At 33.3% G+C, this 19,985-nt stretch overlaps 1 protein-coding gene across 2 annotated transcripts; it reads left to right on the plus strand.

Moving 5' to 3' along the window:
* Positions 1-9,265: 9,265 nt before the first annotated feature.
* Positions 9,266-18,161, plus strand: LOC127138753 (uncharacterized). Of its 2 annotated transcripts, none has more exons than XM_051065262.1 (20): positions 9,266-9,722; positions 9,799-9,833; positions 9,934-10,055; positions 10,670-10,759; positions 10,926-11,045; positions 11,185-11,268; positions 11,405-11,482; positions 11,780-11,905; positions 11,996-12,085; positions 12,609-12,644; positions 12,745-12,800; positions 14,328-14,460; positions 15,343-15,790; positions 15,886-15,977; positions 16,081-16,627; positions 16,813-16,933; positions 17,047-17,088; positions 17,351-17,507; positions 17,598-17,681; positions 17,886-18,161. In XM_051065262.1, the coding sequence occupies exons 1-20, from the start codon at positions 9,469-9,471 to the stop codon at positions 17,907-17,909; spliced, it is 2,739 nt and encodes a 912-aa protein (XP_050921219.1). In that variant the 5' UTR covers positions 9,266-9,468; the 3' UTR covers positions 17,910-18,161. The 2 variants fall into 2 exon arrangements, with proteins under 2 accessions (XP_050921219.1, XP_050921218.1); XM_051065261.1 differs by having other exon boundaries at positions 9,267-9,722; positions 17,786-18,161.
* Positions 18,162-19,985: the final 1,824 nt, after the last annotated feature.

Raw genomic sequence — 19,985 nt, forward strand, 5'->3', positions numbered from 1 at the left:
TGAGTTAGACTCTGATGCCACTTGTTGAACATGTGACTCCATGCACAAAATGGAGTGTGTGAACTGTGGAGGTTTAAAAAACTTTAGTTTAAAATAAAATCATTTGCAAAATCAGAGTTTGAAAATATTTTATAAAACAATTAAGTAAATGAGTAGCGGAAAGAAAATAATTGAAAATAAAAGAGACACGGGAAGAGAAGAACACCTGAATTATACAGGTTCAGGCTTAAGCGACCTACTCATATCCCCAAGAATTATTCTTGAGAGCATCCATTAAAACTTAAGAGCTTTTAGAAGAATGTGCCCACGAACTCCCTTACACAAAGAAATTAAGTTTAAAGCTAACTTTCAACCAAACAAAGAACAAGATCTAAATTGATTATTCTTCAAACCAAATAGAGATTTTCCTAGACTAATCTCGAACCAAAAATAGAGTTTTAGTTGGCTATTCTCTAAATTGAATCATAGTTTTATATAGGCTAACCACAAACCAAGTTGATATTTTCACCGGGTTGATATCAAACCAACTAGGCTTTTATACTAGGATGAAGTCAAAAATCAAGAGGGATTTTCACCAGACTTGTCTTGAACCTACTGAGCTTTTATACCAGAATGAACTCAGAAACCAAGAGAGATTTTAACCAAACTGATCTCGAACTGTTATTGACATTTTTACTTACTGATCTTCAAGAATCAAAAGAGAGATTTTTCTTTAATAGAAAACTCACGAACCAAACAGGCACTTCCTAAGATAATCCCCCCAAAACAAAACAATTTTTTTTAATGGTTTAGCTCTCAATCAAACAAAAACTTTCTAAGGAAGAATATTTTGCACAAATTCACTCTTGGAAAATTACAAATTAACCCTCATCCAAAACAAATATCATCACTTAGACTCAAGAATACTCTTGAAGCATTATGACTAAATATATGTGAGAAAAAAGAGAGATTTAAAGAAATGATGAGAGAAGTGAGAAATGAGATTTCTACTCATTTTCTGGATGTGAAAAAGGTGATAGATAAGCTCTTTATTTAAAGGTTAAGGCATGATGTACACTTGGAAACTTTCCATGGAGAATTTAATAACCTAATCAATTAGATAATGGACTTAATCGATTATTTGACCTAATAATTGATTAGACAATGAACTTAATTGATTATTTGACCCCAAAAAGGAATAATTTGATTTCTAGTTGTTACCACACATTGAGGGACTTTTCCAATTGATTCTAAACTCAACCAAGTGAAAATAATCTATTATGAACTTGTTCTAATTGATTATTTAGTTGGAAAAGGCCTTCCAATCAATCAGACACTTCCCTACTCAGTTGACTAGGCTGCAAAAACATTTTCGGGTGATTTAAATAAAAAATGAGAGGCTTCTCAAATGTTTGTGTGTGTGTGTGTGATTTAACCCTAATATTTCAAAAAATATTGTTGCGTCTTTACAAGACACTGGTCATTCAAACAGATATAATCAGACGAGCTTTTACACTTCCTCTCTTTCACAACTCTGGAGCTTCAAGTCTTGGCATCATTATCTTAGACTTTAGCTTCACATAAGAATATTGGATATTCTTAATGAAGTTTGAGATACTTCATGTTAATTACCATCATCTGAGAGTTGAGATGTTAAACCACCGACGTTTCTTGAAACAAAAATCTTCACATGAACGTCGTTTGACCATAGTGTTGACTTCAAAGAGATGACTTGATCTTCAAGAACATCTTCGAAAGGATAGCTTGACACACTTTGACTAGAATCTTGAATCTTATTCCGATGAGGCTTTGAGACAAGTCTTCATAATAAACTCCATCATCAGGCGAACTACTTGATCAAAAATATTTGCTGACTTCACTGAACAACGTTTGACATAAGGTGTTGTCTTCACAAATAGGGAACATATAACTTGATCTCCAAGCACGATAATGATATTCAAACTTCATCTTGATTAAGCAAAATCACTTGAGTAACATATCAAACACCATTACTTGATAAATAACTTATCATGCATCATCACCTGAGCAAACACATCAAGCACCATCATTTGAACAATCATATCCTTGAACAACAATATTGATGGACAACAACTTGTCAAACACCATTAATTGAGTAAACAAATCAAGCACCATCACTTGAACAATTATATCAATGAACAACAAGATTGGTGAAGACTCCCTTTTAAGAGCGTTGACAACATCAAAATCAAATCAACATGTTGTTGCAGTCTTCATATTGTCATATGTCATCCAAATGGCCCAACAAAGCCATCTTAACTCCAATGATCAAATCCATAAAATCCTCCCAGGAGAATGTGAATAGGTGGACCTCTCCAGAAGATCACACACGAGATCCGATCTGTTTTCCCATCATTAGCCGCAAGATTCAATCAGACGATCTCCCACACCTCACGTCGAGTCAAGCGAAAATGGTTCGAACCACCCATCATATATAAGTCTTGCCACGCGCCAAAACATGTATTTTTTCATCCACTCTTGCAAACTTACACCTCTCAAACCTCACTAGTATAGTTGTTTTAGAAATATCTCCACTCCACCACATCAGAGATATACGTACCACATCACAGAAAAACGCTTTATGCTTTATGATGATATTATGTTCTGCAACGGAATAAACCCATTATCAGACGTTGCAAAAGGCAAAGATTTGAACCTCATACTTTCAAGTGATAGAGGTGTAGCATATGCCTCTCAATTCCCTTCATATACTATATGTAGCCATGAAATGGACACGGTTTCTTCCAATATTCACTATCTCTTTCTCTTAAAAACAACATGTACTTGATCTCTTCTATTTATTTATTTTGACTTTTGATATTGCAAAGCAACAACTTACACTTGCATATAGAAACTACGGGCTTGTTTCGTGTAGGATAATGAATGCAATTTCCATTACGGTAAACGAAGTAGCAATTCTGTATATATTATTCGAATCTAGATTTCTCTTGTTTCGTCTACAATTTTTTTAACGCATACTATAATTGAAACATAACAAATACATCAAAGTAACGGTTGTTGATATAAACTAGGCACTCAATTTTAACTAGAAATAAAAGAAAATAAGAATTCATTCATAATCTCAATTTTAAATTTAGTTAAATTAGTTATCACTAATTTTCTCTTTTATGATTTGTAATTAAATTTAGTTATCAAATTATTTATTTTACTCTTTTTTATTATTTCTAGTTACATTCAGTTTGTTTTCTCTATTCTAAAACAATTTTAAAATTGATAATATCAATTAATTTTTATTTTATTTTATTTTAAAAAGACACTTTGTTAAAATTGATTTAGAAAATAGAACTTGAAAGCTAAAAACCTAAATTCTTTAAAAAAAAATTCTTAATCTTTGATACTAACGTTAGATGATTTTTATTTATGTTCAAAAATAATATTATTTTATATTTATAGTATAGTTTTTTTTAATTAAATTGTCTCGTTTTAGAAATAATAAATCAATTTAAAATAATTTTTTTAGAAAATGCAAAAAAGAATTTATTAAACAATTAACCAACCATAAAATTATTTTAAACATTTTTTTTTCAAGATATGATGTTTTGTTGTGATTAAATACAAAGAAATTGTGTAAAATTTGTAATTATTTAAAAGTATTAAATCATATAAGTTTCTTAAACACATTTATATTATATTTGATATAATTTAGGCTTAATATATGTTTTAGTCTCTTCATTTTATTTAACCTTTCGTTTTAGCCTTTTAACTAAAAAACATTATAAGTTAGTCCTTTAACTTCATTTATGTTATCCTATTTGGTCAATTACGTTAATTTATGGCAAAAAAAAAAGTTACGTTCGGATGACGTGGCATGACAACAAGGACATTGATACAAATTTAAGTCAGCATATGTAGTTAAAAAATTATAGACGGTTTAAATTGTAGGGGTTTTGTTTTTGAATATTGAAAATAAAATCCCAGCAGTTTAAAGAGTGTATCAATTTTTAACTTACATATGGTGACTCAGGTTTGTACTAATGGTCTTGCTGTCACGCCACGTCACCAAACTTAACGTTTTTTTGCCAAAAATTGATGGAATGGGACAAATATGGTAATAGAAGTGAAGTTAAGAGACTAACTTATAACATTTTGTTAGTTAAGAGACTAAAGTGGAACATTAAATTAAGTTAAGGGACTTGGTGGTTAATTATGGCTATAATTTATAACAATTCCCTAGTCATATATCCACACATTGGGTGAAGATTTTCTGCCGTGTAAATTGCTTGCAGTGAACTTTTACCCACTTACTATTTTTGTACAATGAACACTTTGAGAGAATTAAAGGATTGTGATATAAACTAAACACTCTCGATGGTGATATAAATTAAGCATTCCCTAGTGAAAATTTCACTAGAGATGATCCTCTCTAGAGCAGGACATCAATTCAGGTTGGTTCAAATTCGGGCCAAAATCCTCAAATCGATATTAAGTCTAGGTTGGGTTAGTTAAATCGATTTTTTAAAGTAGTGATAATTAGGCCGGTTTAGAATTCAAGTGAAATTTTAAAATCAATCAAAATATATAACTTCTCAGTACATATAACTTCTAGTGTGGATTGCTTATTTCACTAAACCCTACACTGAACATATAACTTCTCAGAATTGGTTAGAAAAAAATTATATGAACAATTATGTTATATTTGAATAACAACTTATATTGATTAGTGATTTTGAAGCATCCTGCAACTCATCATTCATCTCAAGCTAATTTATGGTTAAAATTGAAGGTGACGAGAAACACAAGAAGTGTGTGTGTGGGGGGGGGGGGGGTGAATTTGTTTCTAAAAACTAAATCTTTTTCTATCCAACACAACAAACAGAAAACAAAGAACAAAACTAATGAAACAACTATTTTTTTCCTGGTTTGTTGTTAACTAAGCTACATTCAGTTCACCCGTCAATGTGATTTCGCCTTATTAACAAGGACTTAATCCATTATAATCAAACTTGATTACAACACAAAGACCGACTATCAATGTCTTCTTGAGTAATACTGACTAAACCTTAGTCACTCAAGAAATTACAATCAAATAGATTGAGATACAAAGTGTTTCTAAGAAAGCATAATACACAAATGAATCACAAGTATATCATACAAAATATATTCTATAAAGAGTATGAACAAAATATTTTGTGTGTGTTTCTTTTCTCTTAAATGTTTCACAAAATGCATTATTCACATATATGATAATCTCTTAGAATGTGTAGCACTTTTCAATTCTTCCAAGTCTTCTTTATATAGGCAATGAAGAAATCCGTTGGAGGGTGGAATTGGAATACCGAAATGCAGTTGTATCCTTGCATAATAGTTTGTGAAATAGGAGGTTCATTAAAATAGATTATTCTCTTTTTGAACTTAGTGAAAAATCCAAGAGGGTTGTTCTTGGTGTGATTGTTAGTGTCTATATAGAAAGACTAGGAGGAGTCGTGTAAAAGTCCTAACAATAGTAAATTCTCTTTCATATTGAAAGGAGACTGGAGTACTCTCGATCTGTGAGGGGAACCATGATATCTCTCTGTATTCTTTACTTTCTGCACTTTACCATTCATTGCATAACCTAACTAGAAAAGGAAGAACAAGTTTTTATAAAACAAGATTTTTTTTCCAAAGAACCTAATTCACCCCCCTTCTTAGGCGCATACTCAACTTACAGTAGTTTGACTTGCAATTGAGGATTAGTGAAGTTCAAAATCTGATCATGGTAATTTCTTCAGTTCCAAGTCACCATGTTCAACTTAATGTGGCATCTTACTCAGGAGGCTTTTTTATCCCATTCTTCTTGAAATTTGTTGACATTATATCAAATATCACAACATGCTAAGAAAAGTTGCATTTGGATGCTTGAGCACAAAGTTATGATATGTTAAAGTTGACACGAAAATCTGGTAATGTAACTTAGAAAATTCTAAGTCCACAATGGCTGAAAATGACCAATAATGTCTCAAAGAAATTCATGGCCTTCCAAGCATAATTTGACTTTGATCCTTGAAGAAAACTTATAGAGGAAATCACAAATAATGTTGTGAAAAAATAATCATCCTCAAATGTTGAAAATTAGAGAAGTTGTAATCTTTGAAAGTTGAGAAAAAGTCAATTGAATATAGGTCAAATTTCACTAAGTCCACAAATGACCTATAATGTCTTCAAACTTTTGATGATCCTCCAAGCATAATTGGTTCTTGGCATGTAAGGAGAAGTTATAGAGGATATTTAGAAGATTCATATGCAAAAATAAGCATTAAAAATGTTTAGAATTGAAGGAGTTGTGATCCTTAGAACTTTGACTTCAAATGTTGACTTTTTTGGTCAAACCTTTTGGAATAAACTTGTGTACTTGGACTTATCTTGCATTTCAAGATACATGGATGATTATATGAACTCAAAATAAGGTGTACTTAAATGTATCTTGATTAAATTGCTCAAAGTTTGAGGTAACTTGTTGAAAAAGGCATGTAAATAAACACATGAACCTTTGACTTCTCTTGAGAAATAAGCAACAAAACTTTGAGATGCTCTTGATCAAAATGAGATTGAAAGATGCCCGAGAGCCTTATGGATCATGCTTTGAGAGATAATCCCCTTGAGAATCAATGGTTGACCATACTTTGACTTGAGGAATCAACACAAACCTAGCTGGGGAATCATGCTTGATGCTCTTGATGAAAAGTCCTACCTTGTACAATAAACTTACAGAAAATAAGACATATTTTTGCTATTTTGATTAGTGGTTAGATAAGCAATGAACATGTAAACACAAAGGTAAAACACCAACAAGGAGGTGCTTGATGATCCCTACAAAAGGCAAAATCAAAGATGAGAGGGAGAGAACAAAGATGTGATCTTGTTTGTATGCAATGATGCAAATGACATGTGGGATCTTAGAGTTAAAAATTAGGGTATGACAACCGTGAACCATGCCACGTTACAACATTCAAATGACCTAATTGAAGTAAGGTTTATTTGGAAATCATACTAGAGCAAGATTGCGTTAACTTAAATCCAAAAGATCTTTGCTAATAACTTGTATTGATCATATCATCTTTCACTCGGTGAATGGTTAGATCAACATTGTGTTCTGATCATTGACTCATTCACTATATATCACCATCATTTCAATAATGATTGATTTCAAAATTTGCATTTGTATTGCATTAAAATTACCATTTTTTTAATACAATTTTATTTGCAAGATAAGCACTTAGCATCAAGAAAATTCCAACTAAAGCAGTCAGTTGAGGAGCTTGATCATGTGAAAGAAGTCCAGTACGGGGAAAATCACGTATCGATCAATCCGAGCCAATCATCAAAGAGCCATTTAGTCAAGAAAAAAACTCTTTGACACTCAGACTAGGGCATACCACTTCAAAAGTTCAAATATTGGGACAAGCCATCTAAAGGCCGGGTTATGAGAAGTTTCTCCCAAACTTCCTTCAAGGCTAATTTCTCCAAAAGGCCCAACAGATTGGGGAAAAATGGCAAGTCCTCTCCATACTTGGAAGTTCCTCAAGCAAGAGTCCTGCAATTCATCAGTAGCTGTTGAGTTCGAAATGAGTGTTAGGAAATCATGTTGGAAGTATCATCCCATCAAATAACCTTTTACCTCAACAAAGAAACATTGATGCAAAGGAATCCTTCCCACCCACCTCAGGGGCATTGTTGGAAACCCTTAAGTCATTGCACAAATCATCTTCATGCATTAATCATGTCGCTTCGCTCTAACATCATGTCATGCATATCATTTCATTCATATGACATATTCCCATAGCATGGATCCTTGAAAATTGAACATATAAAACAGGAGTTCAACCTTTCTTAGCACCCCTCAAAGTCAAATCCTCATTGGAATGCATACACTACTGCAAAATAGACTTTTCGCCACACTAAACTACAATAGTCTGTTTGTTAACTGTGGTAATACCTTAATTGTGGACATGTTTTTTTAATTTATATTTACGAAAATACATTGCACTTTGGTCAAACTAATAAATCGTGGTTATACATTTATGAAGTGACATAGTTCGAACCCCATCTCCAACAATTTTCTACTTTTTTGTTACAATTGATGTTCTCCTTATAATTATAATATATAGATTAAAATTGAAATACCTATCGCTACGGTTGATAGTGAGAACCGTTGTGAAATTCATTGCATTTCACCTCGGTTTTTTAAAACAACCGTGGTAAAATTACTTACTTGTTTATAATATAAGTGAATTAGCTCTCGCTTATTGACAGTATCGCTGTATCTCTCACAACAAAATCCTAGCACACATTTTCTCTCTTATTCGTCATTAGCTCTCGCTTCATACATAAATGTATTCTTCTTCTTCTTCCTTATTCGAGAGTTTATGTTTTTTTTTGTTGTATGTTGTTGTAGTTTCATGTTGTTGTTGTTGTATTTTCTGATTTCAGATCCTTCTCTCATCACGAATAGTGGGAGCAACAAACTTCTCCACGAGATTCAGGTTACAAAAGAGGTTATTTATACGGTGGAGTTATGGTTGAACAAAGTCAATGACGCTGGATCTATTAGGGAACAAATTATTATTGTTGAATCTTCTGATGGAATAAGCTATAAGAAGATTCATTTCAAAAATCTTAACCCTGAAAAGATGAAGAAGGTAAAAGCTATTATGAATGACCTTATGAATCTGGATGTAACTGATTCTGAATTAGATGAAAACCTTGAGAGACATGAATATTGAAGAGATTATTATGTTTTACATAATTTGTTGTTAGTTGTTGTTGTTGACATGTTTTTGATTTGTTGCTGATTATTGTTGCTTGTTATGTTACAATGTTAATGGTAGTTATGTTATGGTTGTTGTTGTTTGTTATGTTATGATATTAATGCTAGTTTATGTTTTCAAAACATGTTAACTCATATTATGGGTGGTTCATAAATGTTTTGTTTTGCTATAGAGAAACAGTACAAGAAATATGAATCAATTTTGGAAACTTCATCTGTCTTTCACAATTTTTTTCAATAAAAGATATAATGTTGTTGTTTTGTTGATGTATATGTTGTTGTTGAATTTATTATAATATATGTAGATTATTTGTTTCACTCCCTTCATTGAACATGTATTCATTTAAAATAATTTAAAAAATAATAATTTAAAATTTTAATTATATTTAAAATGCAACTTAAATTAAACATGATTTTTAAATTGCATCCATTTCTTAATTCTTCTATATCACTAACACTTAGAATTTGATTTATTGTCCCAAATTCTTCGAAGCATCCAAAACAAATGTTAATAGTTTAAATGTGTAATTTAGAAGAAAAAAAAAGAGAGCACGATTAATGATAATTAAGCAAGTTTACACAAAAAAAATTAAGACATCTTCGTGATTTCGAACTTCATACTTAGTGCCGTGGTTCTAAACGACGTCGTTGACAGTGCTCGAGACGATCGACGACCGACGACAATGGAAGAACGACGACGGAGAAAGAGCGGAAGGTGGAGATACATATGGCCGATGTGGATAACGCTGTTGCTTCACCTCATCGCCATTCTTCTCTTCACCACCGGTTTTCTCCTCACTAGAACCGAACTTCCTTATTACAGCCACTGCTCCGATGTTTCCACCTCCCCATGCTTTCCTTCTTCTTCCAATAACGGATCTTGCTGGACCGAACCTTCCGTTAACCGCCTCGTTATCATCGTTCTCGATGCTCTCAGGTACTCATCACTACACTACACATGTATGCTTCGGAATTAGTGTTACGATTGAATAATTTTGTTTTGTGATTTTTAGGTTTGATTTCGTTGCTCCCAGTACCTTCTTTGCAGGTTAATTACCTCTAATCTCTGTATTACTTGTTTTAATGTTGACTTTAATTTTTGTTATTATAATTAAGTTGATTTTGGTTATACGCATTTTGTATTACAGAACCAAAACCCTGGATGGATAAATTGCAAGTTTTGAAAAATATGTCGTCTTCACGACCTTCCTCTGCCAGGATTTTCAAAGCCATTGCTGATCCACCTACCACAAGTTTGCAGCGCTTGAAGGTATATTAAATTTCATTCTAGTCAAGTTTGCCACACGAGAATAAAGTAAGAGTAGCCAAGATGAGGATATTGTGTTGTATATGTGGTAAGACTAGACAAGATAGAATTAGAAATGAAAATATTAGGTGGTTTGGGCATGCATAGAGAACTATAAGAGAGTTATTATGAAATATCTCGAGATTACCGATTTGGATAGAAGCATGGTCGGTCCTGGATAGAACATTAGGACGAAAATTGATCCATGTTGTCGACCCCACTTAGTGGGATAAGGCTTGGTTGTTGTTGTTATCACATCACAATTTATAATTAATGGCCTTTTTGGATTGACTTATTTGAACTTATCTACTAGTATAAATACTTATTGGACTATTTGAGAGAACTTATGAAAACAACTCATAACAGGTTCATAAGTTGTTTTCAGCTTGTTTTCATAAATTCTTCGGGCTAGCTTCTGAAAACAGTTTATAGCTTTTGCGAAAACAAATATGGAAATAGCTTTTAAATTTGTAGTGTTCTACATCAAAAGATTATTATGGCTGTGTTTCCTATGGATATCATAGGATATTGAATGTTTCTTTGTTTGAGCTAATAGATTTCATCCGTTTTTTCTATAGGGTTTGACAACTGGTGGACTTCCAACTTTTGTAGATGTTGGTAATAGCTTTGGTGCACCGGCTATTGTTGAAGATAACTTCATCAATCAGGTGGTTTTTCTTTTCGATTTTTCCTTGTGTCTAATATTTATGGTTTTAAATATTGGTTAAGTTTTAAATTTGCAATTACTCCTTGTTTCTATATTACCTAATACGAATTACCGACAAGGCAGTTAAACCTAATTTTAATTCTAAATACATATCTGTCTACCTACAGTTGTTTCAAAATGGGAAGAAAGTTGTTATGATGGGGGATGATACATGGACACAGTTATTTCCTCATCATTTTGAAAGATCCTATCCATACCCTTCTTTTAATGTCAAAGATCTTCATACGGTAGGCCTTATATTGTGTTGAGTTTGACTTTGGACTGACTTTTTAATCCTTGCAATACATGTTAATTGAGTAGTGGTGGTTTGCATTTTTGTCTGGTCTATTATTCAGCAACTGTAATATGGCATTGCTTATTTTTTAGGTTGATAACGGATGCATTGAACATTTATTTCCATCCCTATATGAAGAAGATTGGGATGTTCTTATTGCACATTTTCTCGGAGTGGTATGTTTGATATCATTTCTTATGATGCACCTAATAATGATGATATCCATATTCTGTATCTTGTTATTCCTATTCTCACCCCTCATCATTTGGATAGGAAATGTTACATGCCCTGTATTTTATTGTTTTGGTTTAGGATCACGCTGGACATATATTTGGTGTTGACTCCACTCCAATGATAGAAAAGTTGGAGCAATACAATAACCATTTAGAGGTTAGTTTTGGTAATCCCTGATTATCTATGGCCTACCCTACATGATTGTCTGTTCCTTTTCAGTTTTTACCATGTTAAGTGGCATTTTTTGTTAACTAGTGAGTCTTGTATGGTCTATGCTTTCTGCTTCATTTATCTAATCATTTTTGTTATATGCCGAGTGCCAACTTCTGTAAATTAGTGGTACCTCTCCTGTATTTTTGGTTATCTATCCCAAATTTGTGGTCTTTGATCCAGTTTAGTTTTTGCTGATTCCCATGCCTGGTTAGTAACCAAACTAATCCAAATTTGCTTTAGAGAGTTATCAAAGTGCTGGAAAGTCAGGCTGGACCTGGGGGCTTACATGAAAATACCTTGCTTGTGGTAATGGGTGACCATGGGCAAACCTTAAATGGTGATCATGGTGGTGGGAGTGCGGAAGAGGTGTGTACCACTCTCCTGGTGTTTTGTTGATATGGTTTTCTTGATTAATACATAACTTCCCTCAATTTTACTTACGATAACATCTTGTAGGTGGAAACAGGCTTTTTTGCCATGAGTTTTAAGGAGCCTCTTAATTCTGTGCCACCAGAATTTGATAGTTACTCTTGTCAAACAGATCTGGTATTTACCATCCCTTTAAAGTTTGTAACATGCACAAACATGCTGATTTGCGAGTGGCTCTAAGAGCCTTTTGATCTATTTTCAACAATTTTCTGCCTGTTCTCAGTGTTAACTTCCCCCAGTGTTATAATAGAACAGCCAAGTTGGAAAGCACTAATAATTTGGAAAATTGAGAGTCATAGAATAATGCTCAGTGGATAAATATAAAATTAGGGAGCCACTGAAATAATGCCACATTGCACATAATATTACCTAATATGTCTTTAGATAATATTATGTATTCAATGTTTCATTTTTCCAGTGGTTTGTAATTGCTTATTTATCCATACCATAATATTGCGTAATACATCTAACTCAATAGATAGCTTGAATGCATTGTCATTGTACTCATTGACAGAGTGATCCTTTTACTCTTATCTGACTCTCAAGTTCATGAAACTAAGTTAGATCTTTATATTATACTTATGTGCTTTATTTTAATTATTTCTTCTGGGTAAATTACCTATATTGTCTTACATATTAGGATGGAAAGAATGTATGTATCAGCTCTATGCAACAGGTCAGGAAAGCTATTCTGTTCTAATGGTATTTTAAATTTTATATACTGTGCACAATTTAATTTGTTCAAGCCCTGTATTTATCCCTATCATCCTTTACAGCTTGATTTTGCAGTAACTATGTCGGCGTTGCTTGGCATACCTTTCCCTTATGGAAGGTGCAGTGTAAGCATCCTGTCTACGTGACTATTGTCTACTTTGTTGTTATATTTGTCTATCTATATAATTAATTGTAATGTATTCCTTAACCTACTACCCTCTATAATTCTCAGTAGCTTTTCATTTTTTGGGATGAGTTGTGGGTAAAATGGAAGCTATTTAGGTCTCATAACTTCTGATTTAGTCATTCAGTATTTTATGTTTAGAGGCGGCAAGGGAATAGGGCAGCTATTGCTTGAAAGTATTGTTCTAACTTTTAAGCGTTGTTTGATGTTGACAGAAAGTCACTGGAGTTGAAAGGGAACCTATCTTGTAAAAAGTTTTTTTTGAAGAGGATAAATAAATATATGTTCAATTTTTTGGCCAAATGTATCTATGAAGTGCAGAAAAACATTTAATCTTGATATGATCCCATACCGACCTATAAACAAAAGTAGTTTTTGTTAAGGCTTGGGCAATCGCCACCCTTTGAGTCGGGCCTTGTCTAAATTTTAATAAATTTCACGTATTTATCAGGCACTAGATTTGTGAAGGGATTATTGCACCCAAACCTAATGGGGTATCCAAAACAATTGCTTAAACCTTGGACTTTGCTTAAAAGAAACTAAGCTTCTTGATTGCCATTTGGGTCAACAGACATTCTTATTTTCATTGTATTAAAGTAGTAATTTCATTTTAGCAACTTTTAAATAAAAAGACACGTACGAGGAAAAACATTCAAATTAAAGTGCAAGTAATGGGTTTGGATACACATAGGTATGGGCATTAAAGTTGTTGCCAGTGCAATTTATCTGGATAAGAGTGTTATAACCAAATTCTAGTAGGGTTACACTCCAGAATTATAGAAGGAAGTTAGAGGGAAACTAAAGCAAAAAGTAGGGAAGTTTCACATAATGATTCTCTTCCCTTTTCTCATTACTTACTGCATCTTTATAAAGAAGCAAAATACAACAAACTCTCCTAAATCATAGGACCTGTGTATAGCTAACAGTATCTCCAAATTATATTAGTTTCATATACAACAAACTCCCCTAAATTATAGGACCTGGGTATAGCTAACAGTATCTCAAAATTATATTAGTTGCATAAAGTATAGAAAATCCTAACTGCTTTTATTCTAAGGGTTGTATTGCATTTGCCGAAGCTTGATTCAATGCACTCCGTGAAGCTTGATTCAATAAAAGAAGTTTGATTCCTAAAAAACTACCCCTTCATTTAAAAAAAAAAACAAGTACGGGTATAAGCACATGGGCTGTAGTACTTCAACTAAACTTTTCCTATTGCCACTCCCATAAAAATATTCCTTCTGCTAAGCCATATTGATTGGTGACTCACATTGATACATTGTTGATTCCGTATGGCCTGAATCCCATTCTTGAATCATTTCTTCAATCTGGAATATTCTATTTTGATGTATAGTTTTACATTTTCTTGTGGCATGGTATTGTGTGGTATCCCGTTGTTATGAGAATTTACTTACTAGAACTATGTCAAGAACTCACAAGGTAATATTTTTCATTCCTCAGCATTGGTCGCATCAATCCTGAATTATATGCTTTAGGAGCTGGTAGTTGGAAATCTGAGGCATCTCAAAAGCTTCCAGGATCAGATGTCTGGATGAAGAATTATGCTAATGCACTTTGCATCAATACTTGGCAGGTACTTGTTGAATATTAGGTTCTCAATTACAAATTACCATTTCTAAAACTTTGTAACTATTGGATACTTGTTATATATTCTAAAAAATTGTGAAATGGACCTTGAGGTGCGCACTTCAAAAATACTCCATTGGATACCTCTCTTTCCTTGCTGCTGCATCTGCCCTTCACCTTTGAGATATTGTTGACTTCAAAACTCAGTAATGTCTCTCATTTAACAAATGACTGGTTTTTAAAGATCCCAATGTTTATATTTGACAAAGAACTTGCTGCTGGAATTTGATAATTGATACCACAATGCTGCCCAAGCACCTAGACAAGCAGTAGACTCTATAACATGTAAATATTTTCCAGAATGAACCAACACAGCTAATTTTCTTTTCCCATTTGATGCTACTAGGATTCCCATATTAAAACTGATATTTTCCAGATGGAGCCAACACAACTAAATTTAGTTTCCTTTGTTACAACTTACATTTTATAGAATAACAGGTATAGGTAGACACCAGCTAATGGGCTCAAATCAAATCATTGGAAGCCCATAACTTGGAAGGATTACTCATAAGAAATAGGAATTCTTAGACAGAGAGAATTGGTTATTAGTACCGAGTTGGCGAGTTTGTAAGGCCGTACAACATAAGTAGTTGAGAGGGGGAGTAAAGGGTAGGAAAAGGAGATGTTTGCTAGAAATAGTTTTTCTGAAGATCTTCGCTCTATGAATATGTGGGTCTCTCTTCTGTAATACCTCTTGTTTTTAATCTATAATACTGCTTTCTATTTCTCTTGAATTAGGTTTCTGTCGCATTCTAGTTTTTTATACTCTGAAGTGCGCACATGTGTGTGAAAGATATTATTTAGTCATTTTAACTATGTACTTTTTCAGGTGAAGAGATATATAGATGCTTACTCAGCTTCGTCAGCTGTTGGATTTTCTCATGATGACTTATCCCGAATAGCAAGTGTTTATGCTGAAGCAGAGAATCATTGGTTGCACTCCACCAAAAAGCTTCTGCTTGATAGTGATGGTGACAGTGATGCATTAGTGCCTGCACTTAAGTGGCAAATTGATGCATACTTCAAATTTTTAACCACAGTTTCTGAGTTAGCTCGCTCTAAATGGACCGAGTTTGATTTAAACATGATGGGAAGTGGCATCGGAATCATGTTAATGTCTCTTATATTTCAAGTTTTTGCTATTTTAAGGGCCACTAAACAGCTTGGTGTAAACTCTTCGTCGTTGTCTGGAAATTCTTCAATTATCACTTCCTCAAGTTTTACATTATTTTTACTAGGAATACGCTCATGCAGTCTCCTTTCAAATAGTTATATCTGTAAGTGTGAAAATTTTCGCATGCTCTCCACTTAGTATATCCAGAATGGTAAAAATTCATCGTCATTATGTTTCTCACTTGAACTTTGCTGTCAGTGGAGGAAGGAAAAGTAGCAAATTTTCTTTTGAGCACATCTGGGATTGTGGCATTACGTCAGTCAGTTATCAAGGAGAAGCTGCTAACAGAAGTACGTGTTTAGTTTAGTTTAATTTAATTTGCTTTCTTCTTTTGTTTTAAAACCAAGTATTTTCTTTGAATTTTCTTGCATGCTAAGGTATTTGTGCCTGCAGAGCATTGGGTTCCTTCTTTTGAGCACCCTCTGCCGATTCGCCATTGAAGTTGGGCTGTCCAAGCAGGCTGCAACGTCTGCTTTCATGAAAGACTACAGTTCATGGATTGCCAACATAGCATCAAATTTACCTGTTTGGGACTATACAGCAAAATTTATACCAATGCTGGTTTTGATTCTGTTAGCATTTTGGCTTTACAAGGCCACCAATTGCAGCTTCTTTGATTGGCCATGGAAGTATGTCATACTGGGTACTATCTTGTGTTATATGCTAATAATTGTGCATTGGGTCACAGACAGGGATGGATTTGGTGTTGCACTGATGCCTGAAAGCATTGGAAAAAGTTATATTCCTAGAATTGTTTACGCTATTTCTTTGGGACAATTGTTATTACTGGCATATGGTCAACTATTTAAGCGTAACTGTTTAGATTGCAAGACAAAATTAGTTACAAAAACAACGACCATGTTGTCTGCGTGGAGTTCAACTGTCATTCTTCTTTCCGGGAAACAAGGTCCCATAATTGCCGTTGCATCCATAGTTGGAGGTGCTCTTTATTTTTATGCTCATATGCTATATACTAAGTCTCTTTACTTGTTTCTTCAGACACTTATCTGGCATGGCTTTGTTTATGCTGTTAATACCTGTAGATTAGCATTGGTTTTTGTCATTTGGTTGTACTTTCATGAGCTGAAGAAGAAATATGTTTTTGTCGATGAATTTACCTTCCAGGTTATTGTATTATGAGGTTGGATAATATAGAAGACGTTGGCAAGAATAGACCTGGCAGGAGTTTTTCTATTATGCAATGGAGCCTCTTCGCCACATGTGTCTTTTTTTGCAGTGGTCACTGGTATGGTGCAACTTTTATAGTTTAACTTTTGGATATAACGATAATTTCTTTTCAAAGATTGTGTATAACTTCATAGCTTTCTTTGTCTTGAATTCTGTTGGTATTTTTTTCAGGTGTGCGTTTGATGGTCTCCGCTACGGGGCTGCATTTATAGGGTAAGTAACATGTTATAATGCATGCTTTTTATTTTTAATGAGTACATCAAACACCTAATATACATTTGGTGTTAGATGTTGGAACTCTAGCACAATTAAACAAATGTAACCACTGCAATCTGCCTACATTAAAATCATTTCTGTATGGAATGGTTGGTTATTGATTTTTAAGTTTTAAAGGGGTTTTATCTCTTTCTGTTTTTACTTTTATTATTACTGCTCACTTGGCAAATTGATCATCTAAATACTATTTAATTTTCAGGTTTGAAGAATTTATGCTTGTTCGCCAAGCAATCCTTCTTGCAATTGATACATTTGGTTTTTCTATCATCCTTCCAGTATTTGGACTCCCATTTCTTGTTGCGTCGAAGTATCATGATAATCTAGGAAAGCATTTTATTTTCACACAATTATCTCAAGTGAGTGTTCTTCTCCTTTTTGTAGATCCACTGCTTGATTACTAAATGGTTTGCTTGTTCATCGTAATGACAATTCTCTGTTTTATATAGATGTATACAACATATGGGCTCATAACCGCAGTTATAACCACTTTCACTATACTGTGCGTCACTATCCAAAGGCGGCACCTGATGGTAAATGGATTATTTTTGTTTCAGTAATTCTCATCTACACATATCTGGGTATTTGATGTCACATGATAATACACTCAAGGAATAATTAATTTTAAATTTTGCAGGTTTGGGGCTTATTTGCTCCGAAGTTTGTTTTCGATGTCTTTGAACTTATTCTTACTGATGTGTTGATTTGTTTGGCTTCAATTTATTATTTTGATCAAGGGAATGACGATGAGCTTGAAGTGAAATCATCTGACTACTGAGGAACACAATGATCAATTTACATTTTGCTACACATGTTTTTGAGTTTCCATAGTAATACTGTTGCTTTAGTTTAGATTGATAGTTATTTATTTGATTTTTGTTTTTGTTTGTGTTTAACATAGCAAAACTGTGAAAGTATGCGGTAGTACAAGGACTTAAAAGTTTAGATTGATATTTATTTGATCTTTGTTATGACAACCCCTTAAACTAATGGCATTCACGCACTTGCGTCCACTTTACATGGCATGAAAGAATTTCGAAATTTTATCATGATTTCTTAGCTAATAGACTTTTGTGCATTGTTTTCAAAACGGCTCCACTTGGGCTAGGAACTTGCTTTACCTGTTAAATGAGTTATGGATGTTCAGAGAGTTATGATTGTAAACCAATAGTGGATACGATCAATGGAGGTTGTTACACTTGTGCAACCGAGTATAACTCAGTTTTGCGGCAATGTTAATCCGTTTGCATTTTCATCAAAACAATAGGATTAATTTTATGAATAGGCAAACAAATCTTGTTTCTGATGATACCCTTGCGAGAGTGTCAACGATGTATTGTTCCCATGTTTTTGGTTTGGTTCCTCATGTATTCGTGAATGTTTTAGATGCTCTAATAATAATCATTGGGCATGACTAATCTTGAAGATGGTCGCCTCAACTTAAATATTAGAGACCAACGGCCGTCCTTAAATGGGCCTATAGTCCGGACTCAGCTCATAATTCAAGTTGATTTTTATCTGCCATCCTACACTTAAATCTAACACCTCCACTTGAACAACGTTTTTACTCTTATGCCCTTGTTTAATATTTATGTTTTTTTTAAAGTACCGTCTAATATTGGGTTTTTTTGACTTAATGCTGGATTTTTCGAGTTTATTTAAAGAAATACCCTTTTACTCTTATGCCCTTGTTAATATTTCTGTCTAGTACCGTCTAATATTGGTTTTTTTGATTTAATGCTGGATTTTTCGAGTTTATTTAAAAAATACCAAATATTACAAAAAAAAAAACACATAGGATTTTTTGTGTTTATTTGAAGAAATACTGAATATTTTTGAAATATTTAACAAAAATGCATTGTTTTATGAAAATTGTATGATTAAATACCAAAATTTTTAAATATCCGATACATTTATACCGAATGTTTCAAAAAATTTGATATCCTATACTACATACCATATATATTAAAAAATTCAGTACATATCAAATTTTCTGAATATTTGAAAAAGTCGGTAGACATCGGATTCTTTTTTTTAAAAAATATTTTTGTTTTTTAAACTAAATTTTTGACATTTTTAACAAAATAATGACAATATAGTAATTAACCCGATAAAATATTTACATATAATGCAAAATATATATGGTATCAATACAAAATAAATTATGCTGACTTCCTAACTTCTTTTTTCCAGTGCTTTATACATCCCATTTCTCATGTTTTTACATCTTCACTATAATTTTGTTTCCAGCGGTCAGTGAAAGGAGGCAATGGACAATCTGATTTCAACTTCACCTGAACCCAATGACTGTTGTTAACAAAACTAACTGCAATAAACTTATGTCTACTTGCAGCCATGGATGGAGATATCAGTAGTGAAAAGAAAGTGATGTTAAGGTTCTTGGACAACGAGACCAATTTGACACTGTATGTGGAAGCAATAGGGTCACCCATATCAGGAATCTTCATCCATTTCTCACAATCCTGCACATCCAAGCTAGCTACTCGCAACAAACTCCTACTTTTGAGACTGTGTCATTGAACACATTATAATACAATTGATGGTGTTGGTAAAATTCAACATCGAATTGCGTCCGAACCAAAGGTCATGACTCTTTGTCCCATCCAAGTAAAGGTGCAATAGAGCGGAAACAACAATTTCCATCTTGACTCACATCAATAATGTCATTAGTGTATTAATGTAAGAAAATATAAAATTGAGACAAGTAAAGAAGTCTTGAAGACTGGCTAGATGGTTGACTTCCAATTAGTTTTGTACATGATCTCTTCGTAGTATGATTTTTTAGTGAGCCATCAACATACTCCCACTGTGAAGGA

The sequence above is a fragment of the Lathyrus oleraceus genome, chromosome 4 (assembly GCF_024323335.1).
Source record: "Lathyrus oleraceus cultivar Zhongwan6 chromosome 4, CAAS_Psat_ZW6_1.0, whole genome shotgun sequence".
Classification (NCBI taxonomy): domain Eukaryota; kingdom Viridiplantae; phylum Streptophyta; class Magnoliopsida; order Fabales; family Fabaceae; genus Lathyrus; species Lathyrus oleraceus.

Coding starts and splice junctions, on each gene's coding strand:
- LOC127138753 (XM_051065261.1), top strand. CDS start 9,469: ATGGAAGAACGACGACGGAGAAAGAGCGGAAGGTGGAGATACATATGG. Junction 15,978..16,080: donor AGGAGAAGCTGCTAACAGAA/GTACGTGTTTAG, acceptor TTGTGCCTGCAG/AGCATTGGGTTCCTTCTTTT. Junction 17,682..17,785: donor TCCAAAGGCGGCACCTGATG/GTAAATGGATTA, acceptor TAAATTTTGCAG/GTTTGGGGCTTATTTGCTCC.